The sequence below is a fragment of the Megalobrama amblycephala genome, linkage group LG11 (assembly GCF_018812025.1).
Source record: "Megalobrama amblycephala isolate DHTTF-2021 linkage group LG11, ASM1881202v1, whole genome shotgun sequence".
Classification (NCBI taxonomy): Eukaryota; Metazoa; Chordata; class Actinopteri; order Cypriniformes; family Xenocyprididae; genus Megalobrama; species Megalobrama amblycephala.
Genome location: NC_063054.1, coordinates 37,784,030 through 37,796,692, shown reverse-complemented (window position 1 = coordinate 37,796,692; position 12,663 = coordinate 37,784,030). Strand labels below are relative to the sequence as shown.

Below are 12,663 nucleotides of genomic sequence, written 5' to 3'. Positions count from 1 at the left end.
AATTAGATTACAAATATTTTTAAAAATACTATAATATAAAATTATTTAATTCTAAAAAATAAATATTTAATCTTTTTATTTTCAAAGAGAATATGTATGAAATTACATTACAAATATTTTTAAAAATACTATAATATAAAAAATGTTTAATTCTAATAACTGAATATCAAACAAAACATTTTTAATGGTGTATGAAATTATTTTAAAAGTATTTTTTTAAATACTATAATATAAAATTATTTAATTCTAATAATTGAATATCAAACAAATAGTTTTTTTATTTTTAAAAGAGAATATGTATTTAATTAGATTTAAAAAATAATATAAAATTTAAATTCTAATAATTAAATATAAAGTACTTTTTTTATTTTTAAATAGAATATGTATTAAATTAGATAAAACCATATTTTTAAATAAATAAAAATTAAAAATTAAATATTTCATAAATCTTTTTATTTTCAAAGAGAATATGTATGGAATTACATTACAAATATTTTTAAAAAATAATATAATATAAAAATGTTTAATTCTAATAACTGAATATTAAACAATTTTTAAAAAACAATATGTATGAAATTTAAAGAGAATTTAAAGAGAATTTGTATGAAATTGAGAGTAAAATATTTTAAACATGCTGTAAAATATTTTGAATTCAAATAATTATTAAATTTTTTATTTAAATATTAAATAAAAATTTTAGTTTAAAATTAATATTAGATTAAAATATTGAATCTAATAATTGAATATTAAATTAAACAATTTGTTTAATCTTTAAAGAAAATGTGTAAAAAAAAAAAATACATTAAATGTTTTTAAAAAATACTATAATAATCCTAACAACTTAATATTAAATAAAACCTTTTTAATTTTTAAAGAGAAGTTTTTATATTAATTTTATGTATGAATATGAATAAATGGTGTTATAAACGTGTAAAAATGAGCAAAAGTTACATTGATGCTTAATTTATTGCAGACTTAGCTTCTTTTCCTGTCTAATAACATCAGGAAAAAGGGACTGCCAATAAAACATTAACCTTTTGGCTAACATTTACTTATATTTATTTATTTTGAATGTTTATTAATGCACATTGTCCCTTTTTAAATAAATAAAATGTTAATGCATAGATGAGGTCTCCAAACAATAACTCAATCTCTTCCCATCTAAAATAACATCAGACACTACATTCATTTATTCTGACTTATTCTCTCATGAAATGCAAGAGAAGAGGCAATAGAACTAAAATGAATGTAAATGAAGTTGCTCTTGTAGATGACACATGACTCTCTCGCGCTCTTTTTTTTTTTAATCATGACAAGTTCGATTTATTCAAATATTCAGATAAGGCACATGTAGCAGACACGAGTCTCAGTCTATATTCAGTTTTTATTGTTGCTCGACCATCAGAACGAATCTCTGGTCGCCATTATAATAGATCTCATCGTTATCTCTATAATGTCGTACAATTTACTGCAATTACATGTATAGAATGCATTTTCTGGACGTAAATATCTTCTGGCATTGGATACATGTATGTACGCCACGATCACAGGATCATGAGAGATCTTGTGTAAAGTTAAGATAAGGGGGGGGGGGGAAGTAATATACTATCAGGTCCTAAAATAATAATAATAATAAAAATAGCAAAACTTAATTTAAGTCATAAGCAAACTCTGCGCGACTAAATTTAATCACCTTTAATGACACACATGAAGTTAATTAAATGTAATAAATTAAATTATTATTAATTTAATTTATTATTATTAAATTGTTAAACATCATCTTATCTAATTTATTCAGTCAAATAAAAAATAAAAAAATGTAATAGTCTATGAACAACAGATTTGTAAAAATTTACATAACGACATGTAAAAAACACTATCATATATATATATTTATTTATATAAAAACCCAAAAATAAAAACAAAAACAAAGGAAAAATAAATACAAACCTAAAAAGAAAAGATAGGAAACTAAAAAAAACAACATTATATTAAATTAAATATATTAAATATTATTTTACAAATTTTTTATCTAATTCATATATTATTCTAATTAATATTATTCTCTTTAAAGAAAAAGTTAATATTCAATTATTAGAATTAAATGATTTTATGTTATAGAAATTTTTAAATATTTTTAATTTACATTTCATACATACTCTTTAAAAATAAAAAATATTTAACATTGATCTATTAGAATATAAAAGATTTTATATTATTTTTATATTGTATTTTTATATTTTATATAGTTTTTAAAAAATATCTTTTAAGCTAATTTGATACAAATTCTCTTTAAAATACAAAATGTTTTGTTTAATATTCAGTTATTATTCAATTAAAAGATTTTATATTACAGCATTTTAAAAATATTTTAATATAACTCATACATATTTTGTTTAAAAATAAATGAAATTTATTTTTTGTAAAAATAAATGTTTTATTTAATATTTAATCAGAATTAACAACATTATATTAAATTAAATATATTAAATATTATTTTACAAATATTTTAATCTAATTCATATATTATTCTAATTAATATTATTCTCTTTAAAGAAAAAGTTAATATTCAATTATTAGAATTAAATGATTTTATGTTATAGAAATTTTTAAATATTTTTAATTTACATTTCATACATACTCTTTAAAAATAAAAAATATTTAACATTGATCTATTAGAATTAAAAGATTTTATATTATTTTTATATTGTATTTTTATATATTATATAGTTTTTAAAAAATATCTTTTAATCTAATTTGATACAAATTCTCTTTAAAATACAAAATGTTTTGTTTAATATTTAATCAGAATTAAAATATTTTATATTACAGGTTTTTTTTTTAAACATTTCTACTCTAATTTGATACAAATTCTCTTTAAAATACAAAATGTTTTGTTTAATATTCAGTTATTATTCAATTAAAAGATTTTATATTACAGCATTTTAAAAATATTTTAATATAACTCATACATATTTTGTTTAAAAATAAATGTTTTATTTAATATTTAATCAGAATTAACAACATTATATTAAATTAAATATATTAAATATTATTTTACAAATATTTTAATCTAATTCATATATTATTCTAATTAATATTATTCTCTTTAAAGAAAAAGTTAATATTCAATTATTAGAATTAAATGATTTTATGTTATAGAAATTTTTAAATATTTTTAATTTACATTTCATACATACTCTTTAAAAATAAAAAATATTTAACATTGATCTATTAGAATTAAAAGATTTTATATTATTTTTATATTGTATTTTTATATTTTATATAGTTTTTAAAAAATATCTTTTAATCTAATTTGATACAAATTCTCTTTAAAATACAAAATGTTTTGTTTAATATTTAATCAGAATTAAAATATTTTATATTACAGGTTTTTTTTTTAAACATTTCTACTCTAATTTGATACAAATTCTCTTTAAAATACAAAATGTTTTGTTTAATATTCAGTTATTATTCAATTAAAAGATTTTATATTATAGCATTTTAAAAATATTTTATTATAATTCATACATATTTTGTTTAAAAATAAATGTTTTATTTAATATTTAATTAGAATTTCAATATTTCATATTACAGTATTTTGTTTTTAAACATTTCTACTCCAATTTCATACAAATTCTCTTTAAAAACAAAATGTTTTGTTTACTATTCAATTATTACAATATGTATATATATATATACACACTGTGTGTGTGACAATAATATCATCTCAGTTGATCAGAATATCATCTTTATCTCAAGGAAGGATCAATATTTAAATGACAAACCCTCTTTTCTTTCAGTTTGTCAGTTTCACTGCTGCTGCTGAAGCGTCTGATCTGATTATTACCAGACGAATGAGAGAAAAACGCATAAAGCCGTGACACTTCCTACTTCCTGGGGAAGTTACAGCACTGCGTGTCCATTTCAGTCTCACACACGTGGAGACAGGAAGCACTACATCATCAGGATGAGTGTGTGTCTGATGCGCCTCAAACAAACAGTTTTATTTAATTGTTTGCTCAACATCCTGTGAAGCCTGTGTATATGATAAACGTTCAGAAACATCAGTGTAAATGATGCTGAGTATGTTTTACACCTGTATATGTATATATCTATATCAATATTTCATCCAACATGTTTTGTACTTTTTAACGACACATTTAGACAGTGGATTAGATGTTCTCACACACACACACACACACACACGCGCATCTCACATGCCCGGTGCTGTCGTGACCTTTATAAACGTGTGTAATTCGACACCTATCAGACGGGCCGCGCTCCGAACGTGTCAATTAAACACCAGATCTCCACCAAACTCCGCCCACAAGTGTTTCCCGCCTTCAGGGACCAATGAGGTGTCGGCACACATGAAGTGAAGATAGTAGATGTCAAAACAAGAACAAAACAAAACCACGTTTCCAACATCAGCATCAGTTGAGTGTGAAAGACGATGTTACGCAATGACAGAAAACACACACCTGCTGCACGCGTGATCATGACATGTGTTCACACACACACACACACACACACACACACACACACGCTAAACATGAGTAATCTACGAGCTGCACTTAAAGGATTAGTTCAGCTCAGAATTCAAATTTCCTGATCATTTACACTCCTCCATGTCATCTGAGATGTTTGTGTCTTGCTTTCTTCAGTTTTTGAGGAAATCATTCCAGGGTTTTTCTCCATATAGTGGACTTCACTGGGGTTCAACGGGTTGAAGGTCCAAATGTCAGTTTCAGTGCAGCTTCAAAGAGCTCTACATGATCCCAGACGAGGAATAAGAGTCGCTCATCGCTCATTTTCTAAAAGAAATAAAAAAATTATATACTTTTTAACCACAAATGCTCGTCTTGCACTGCTCTGAGATGTGCCACGCATGACGTAATCATGTTGGAAAGATCACGCGTGACATGGTTTCTCTAGATCAGACTCTTATTCCTCGTCTGGGATCATGTAGAGCTCTTTGAAGCTGCACTGAAACTGACATTTGGACCTTCAACCCGTTGAACCCCAGTGAAGTCCACTATATGGAGAGAAATCCTGGAATGATTTCCTCAAAAACTGAAGAAAGAAAGACATGAACATCTTGGATGACATGGAGGAGAGTAAATGATCAGGAAATTAAATTAAAGCTGTTATATGGCAAAACCTTTTTAACTTAATCGTTTGGAAGCGTACATGCAAATTGTATAGTTTAATATTTATTTATCTGTAGTAGTTATTTAATATTTTGTGGAGTCATAACTGAGAACCTCATTGTTTTGTGCCAGATAAATACTGAGATCTTTTGTATTCTCTTATATAACCTGTTTTTAAAAAGCTTGGTGTCAGTAAGATTTTTAAAAAATACTTTTATTCAGTAAGAACGCATTAAATTTATTTATAAGATTTATATTATTTCAAATAAATGTTGTTTTTTTGAACTTTCTATTCATCAAAGAATCCTGAAAAATAAAATGTATCAGAGTTTCCTTAAAAATATGACTGTTTTCAATCATAAATGTTTCTTGAGCAGCAGATCATCATATTAGAATGATTTCTGAAGGATCATGTGACACTGAAGACTGGAGTAATGATGCTGAAAATTCAGCTTTGATCACAGGAATAAATTACACTTTACTATATATTCACATAGAAAACAGCTGATTTACATTGTAAAAATATTTCACAATTTTTACTGTATTTTTGATCAAATAAATGCAGCTTTTTTAAATTCTATTGACCCCAAACTATATATAAACTATAGCGTAAAAATTATATAATGACGATTAAAGGATTTGATTAATGAATTATTGTAGAATCTACCAAATAAAATATTTCAGAGCAGCAAAACAATTCCTTGATATTTCCAGGTTATTCATGATCATTTTATGAACCGCTTCACTTAAAAAAGAACCATCAGAATGAACCGATTCACTGAAACGAACTGCTTGAAAAAGAGAAGATTATAGAGCAGTGTTTGATTATTGTCTATATGAATATGACAATACATGACATTACACAGCAGCGATGGAGAGTTTGACATCTGTTGGAAAAGTTTGATCGTTCCTGAAGATTCATTATTTGAATGAATTAAATCAAAAGAGCAGATGTGATTGTTAGAGTGAAGTTGTGTTATATTCTCACACACTCACAGGCTGAAGACGGTGTCCGACTTCATGTCGTCGCGTCTCTCCACCTTGTGCTGGTTCTGACCCAGAAGAGCAAATCTACACACACACACACACACACACACACACACACACACACACACACACACACACAAAAACTCTTCATTTGACTCCTACAATCACTATATGACACAGAACCAAACCAATCCAATCCTCAAATCACAACATTTCAACATTTGCAACTGCATTTTAAAATTCAAAGTTTTATTTGCGAAGTTGTAATTGTATTTCCATTTTTTTTATTAGTTCTTGATTCTGTTTTAATGGTTTAATTAAGTTTAATTTCTATAATAGGATGTCTAAGTTTAACAATCTAATAATTTATTTAAAATGAATCAATAATAGAACCGTATGAAATCCATTTTATTTCTTCCCAGATTCTGCTTTAATTCCATTTTAATGATTAAATTAAATTAATTATATAACATGATGTCTAAACAAAAAAACTTATGCAATTTTAACAATTTAATAAATTGTTAAAAATTCATCAATAATAGTGATTTATGAAATTTCTGATTCTATTTTCTTTTCTTTCCAGATTCCATTTTAATTTTTTTCTTGATTGTTTTAATGGTTTAATTAAATTTTTATAAAATAAAAAGACTAAACAAATTAATCAATAAAACTTTACAATCTAATAATTTATTAAAAACGTATCAATAATAGTGACGTATGAAATCAATTTTATTTTTTCCCAGTTTCTGTTTTAATTTAGTTCTTGATTCTGTTTTAATGGTTTAATTAAGTTTAAATTATATAAAAGGATGTCTAAACAAATGAATTTATACAATTTTAACAATCTAATAATTTATTTAAAATTAATCATTAATAGAACTGTATGAAATCAATTTTATTTTTTTTACAAATTCCATTTTATTTTTTTTCCCAGATCCCATTTTAATTTTTCTTGATACTGTTTTAATGGTTAAATTACAATTTAATGATATAAAGGATGTGTAAACAAATTAATTTATAAAACTTTAACAATGTAATAATTTATTACAATTTTATTAATGATAGTGCCATATGAAATCCATTTTATTTTTTCCCAAATTCCACGTTTTCTGTTTTAATTTTCATTAAATTATAATAATCAAAAAGGATGTCTAATCAATTTAATTAATAAAACTTTAACAAGTTAATAATTTATTAATATTTTAACAAAAAAGTGCCATATGAAACAGGTTTTATTTTTTCTGGACTTTTTAATTGTTTGTGTTTTATGATTTAATAAAATATTTGTATTTATTATTACAATTATTATTATTATGCATAAAACTTTGACAATTTAATCAAATCGCATTTTTCAGATCCTATAGCATGAACTGATGAATCCATCACAGTAAAAGCAAGAGCATGAAGATGAAGTTTTCTGACCGGTGGTATATGAGGATGTCTTCATCCGGCGGATTCACCAGCAGATTCAAGCCGTACGTCTCTCTCATGGGCGGCAGACGCTGTTGTGGCTGATCCTGGCAAAGGTCAAAGGTCACACAGAGTTCAGCTAAAGTTCAAACTGACCGAACATTCTTACTTGCATACATATATGCAGATGTTCATTCATCTCAACATTGACGCTGTGTGTGTTTAAAGCAGCAGAAACTGCTCAACAGTCTGTCCAAACACATCAAACACTGCAGAAGTGAAGCGTTACGTAACCGGCTGAAGTTTTGACGAGTGTGTTTGTGATGGTGTTTCCCTCCGCAGGGCATGCGGCGCGCTTTCACTCGTATGGATATTAATTAAACTCGAGATGTGACTGATGTGACGTTTCACGCGCCGCACACAAACGCACCAGTGTAATTACAGTGTTGCAGGTAATGAGGTTTTTCACGTTTAAATATTTCATCAGTCGTTTACCCCGCCGTATACACGAGACGAACGCGTATGTGAGCGAAACCCGTCCACGTGAGCCGCAGGAACCGAGATCTCACGCATGAGAAATGAAGCTCCGCTCGGGAAAAACTCGAATGAAAACTATGAAAAACTGAAGTGGAGTCACTGTGAGAGAACAGAAACACAAAACACATCATATTATGTGTTTTATGATGATATAATGCATGTTAGTAAAATATATTAAAAAATCCAAAAAATAAATAAATAAATAAATTAAAAGATAAAAAGATTAAAAGATAAAAATAACCCCCCCCCCCCCCAAAAAAAAAATAAAAAGATAAAAAGAAAAGATAAAAACTGTAAAAAAAACAAACAAAAGAAAACATAAAAAACAGAAATAAAAAATAAATACGTTTTTTAAAAAAAAGTATAAATAATCTCAAAAGAAACCAAATAAAGAACAAATAAAGAAAAAGAAAAAAAGAAAAGATAGAAAACATTTTATATATATATATATATATATATATATATATATATATATATATATATATATATATATATATATATATATATATATATACATATATTTATTAACTTTATATATAACAAAATCCAAAAAGAATAAATAAAAAAATAAAAATAAATATTTAACAATAAATAAAAAGATTAAAAAAAATATAAAAAACAGGACAAAATAATTTTTACAAAAAGAAAAACCAAAAGAAAACAAATAAAAAGACAAAAAAGAGAATTAATTAATTAATAAATAAATAAGATCAAAAAGAAAAAGTATTAAAAAAAATTAAAATCCAAAAAGAAAAAGAAAGAAAGAGATATAAAATATAGAAAACTGAAAGAAAAAAAAAGATTTTTCCAAAGAGAAAAACCAGAAGAAAACAAATCAATAATAATAATAATAATAATAATAATCTCAAGACCCCTTTTTTAGACTAGCGTTTGCCTGTTGCATTTTATTATTTTATTGTTTGGGTTTTTATTGATGTATGATCTACAGTAAGTATTGTTTATTTTGTGTACAGCCTTTTGAGAAGCTGCTATATAAATAACGTTAATTATTATTATTACTACTGTTAAATGTGATGTTCATGGCGTCAGCTCCATGTCTGCTGCCTGCAGATATATTTACCTGTTTTTAGTGCAGGAAACCTCGAGTAACATGATGGAATATGGCCTGATATCAGACTATACTCTCCTCCTGACACACAACACTGCCTTCACTGACTCACACGTGTGTGTGTGTGTGTGTGTGTGTGTGTGTGTGTGTGTAAGATACCTGACAGTCTCTGGCACACATTCATCCAGTCATGGCAACAGGTCAGTGTGACAAACAATCATGATGCCTTCATAACATCCACATCAGCACATACTGATTAATATCTCCATCCTTCAGTTTGTACCGTCCTAACGTAATCCAGAACGGCTGGAAACATTTCGGAAACACCGACACATACGTATGCATACATTAATGCTCATAAATCACGAGTAAACTGTAGGTGGATGCTCATAACATTACATCACATCTCAATCTGAGCAGCTCACTGTTATGATGAAGCTCTTGCCAAACACATTATGCATGAATGTGGCATGAGATCAATAAAAACACACAAACCGATACGCAAACGGACCATAAAATCCAGATCAAAAACACAAGTGTGAACACAGATACTCTAGATTGAAAATAATTCATTATGATCACATCACACAGAAAAATTTGGCTTATTATTAATTAATTCATTTTTTTTGTATTAGAAATGCTTTTTATTAATAAAATTTAATGTAACCATTAAAACGGAATTCAAAAATATTCAAACTGAATCCGGAAGAATTAAAACATAAAATGAGAGGAGAGGCGTCTGTATTCATATTATTCATTAAAGTCCAGAGCGTGTCCTCATTCATTCATCTAACATCCATTAAAATCCCTCTCCTTCCATCCCTCCGTTCTGTCCCTCAATCCCTCCTTCAGTGTCTCTCAAGGTAAATAAATCCAAATGGCCTTGTTGGCATGGAAACATGGCAGAAACCTTGAGTCATTCGCTCGCTCCGAGAGACAAAAGACCGTCGGTCCGAGAGAGTTTGAACTGCTGAATGCATTAGAAACCGTCCAATGTGAAACATGCCAATATAAATAAGATAAAAAATTCAATAATGTTTATATATATATATATATATATATATATATGCATGCAACACAAAAATATAAAATCTGAAATTTTATATATATATATATATATATATATATATATATATATATATATATATATATATATATAATAATTTTTTTTTATTTAAATAATTAAATTAATTAAATAATTTTATTATTTAAAAGATATGTAAATAAGAAAAAATTTATATATATATATATATATATATATATATATATATATATATATATATATATATAGTAAAATATACATATATATAACTTTATATTAACTTTATATATAACAAAAATCCAAAAAGAATAAAAAAAAAAAATTTAACAATAAATAAAAAGATTTAAAAAAAGATAAAAACAGGACAAAATAATTTTTACAAAAACAAAAACCAAAATAAAACAAATAAAAAGACAAAAAAGAGAATATATATATATATATATATATATATATATATATATATATATATATATATAATAACTGATATATGTATTTTTTTACTATATATAATTGTTAAAGTTTAATGAATATAAAATAAGAATAAATATAAATAACTGTATTATTTAAAAAATATATAAATAAGAAATTTGATATATGCATATTTTTTACAATGCATTGATATATATATATATATATATATAATTGTTAAAGTTTAATGAATATAAAAATAAGAAAAAATATAAATAATAATTGTATTATTTAAAAATATATATATAAATAAGAAATAATTGATATGTATATTTTTATGACACACACACACATACATATACATATATATATATATATATATATATATATATATATATATATATATATATAAAGTTTTATGAATTTAATTAATTAGATATGCATTTTGATTAACTTTTAATTAACCCATGAAAATATAAAAAATAGAATTTTTTCAAATAAATAATTGATATACATAAATATTTACAATGCATTCATCAATCCACTGATAAATAATTTTAATGTTTTTAAACATGCAAAATAGGATTTCATTAATATTGACTGCAATCTGTTCGTCTCACTAAAGCAAAACATTTACAAGAGTTTGACTGATTTTAGAAGGCATATAATTGACAAAAATAAACAAATAATCACAAATTACTTAAATTTATCATGACATTTTGCAATTTATAAATATTTTTCAAGTTTTCTTCTCTCTGCATTGCATTACGAGCAGCATTGTGTCAGTTTGTTAACATTATCTATGGGTTTAAAAGTGACTGAAACTACAGATGCAACAGGAAGAATTCGAGGAAAACAAGTTGAACGGTTGAGGTTTCCTCAGGCCAAGGTAACGTCAGCTACAGTACATTTCTCTGGGATATAAACCCGATTACGGCATCATCAGAATCCCAGCGGAGAATTAATAAAGAGCGGATCAGAGCGTATTGTTCAGCGAGGGCATCTGCGGACAGATTCAGATTTACACAAAGCCCATGAAAACAGCCTACACTCGCTTAAATATTACAGAGTGAGGGCGACGAGAGAGACTGAGAGGACAAGAGAGAAAAACAGACAGGAGAATCCACTCTTCATACTCAGAAATCACTTATTAGTGCTCATACTTAAGAGTAGAGAGTCATATTTATACATATTAGGGCTGTCAATTTAACTTGTTAATTAGTTATGGAAAAATAACATGATTAAAATGATTTAACACAATTAACGCACCCGCCCCACCCCAGACCTACGCAGTTCATCTTACATTTCATACAGTTGACTGATGAACAGGAAGCATGTTTCATTTCTGAATGAATCTGTGTTTTGAGCGAATCAATCGACTCATTTATGTGTAATAAATGGTATCAAATAAGTCATTTCTATTTGATGCTTTTGTCATTTAACACAATAATGACTTTAAATGATCTTTTTGGGGTAATTTCTCAGCCAAATTTGATTAATTTGTGATTAATTTGATTATTTAATACGGCAGAGATTCAGCTGTATGGATACTAGGGTTGGGAAGATCATTTAATTCAAATTAACTGTACAGAAAACATTCACAAACAACTTAATTATGATCCAATCAGCATCCGCCATGATTCACCCCAAAGTTTAGAAAGAAAATCCTACTGGTAATTATGACATTACAGTGACATTAATGTATCATTCTGACATGACCTGAAGGCATGTGACTGTTCACATGCACAAACTAGAAACAAACTGGAACTAAACTCATTCTATAATAACTACATTGTTCAGCACAGTTCGCTCATGGTCATATCAGTCACATTTCCAATCATAATTTTTTGAAAAGATCTCATACGGAAGCAGTTTTGTTGCTAAGAACTCCCTTCCTCAAACTCAATCTCCCGCCGACACAGACTCATTTCCACACTGAGGACACCCTGACCTTTAATGCCACCTTCTGGCCTCCATCTGGCCATTCAAAGACCCTAGAGTAGATCATCTGCTGTATTTCACCATCATTCATCAAGCAGAACCACTCCAGAACTAAT

General features: G+C 26.3%; 1 protein-coding gene across 3 annotated transcripts in view; it reads right to left on the bottom strand.

Annotated features, from left to right (window-relative positions):
* fig4a (FIG4 phosphoinositide 5-phosphatase a) overlaps positions 1 to 12,663 on the bottom strand; it is a 79,951-nt gene that overhangs the window by 901 nt on the left and 66,387 nt on the right. For all 3 annotated transcript variants that reach the window (XM_048207879.1, XM_048207878.1, XM_048207877.1), the window contains exons 22-23: positions 7,563 to 7,657; positions 6,150 to 6,224 (exon numbers count right to left, since the gene is read on the bottom strand). In XM_048207879.1, coding sequence (XP_048063836.1) covers positions 6,150 to 6,224; positions 7,563 to 7,657 — 170 coding nt within the window. The remainder of the gene's footprint in view (positions 1 to 6,149; positions 6,225 to 7,562; positions 7,658 to 12,663) is intronic.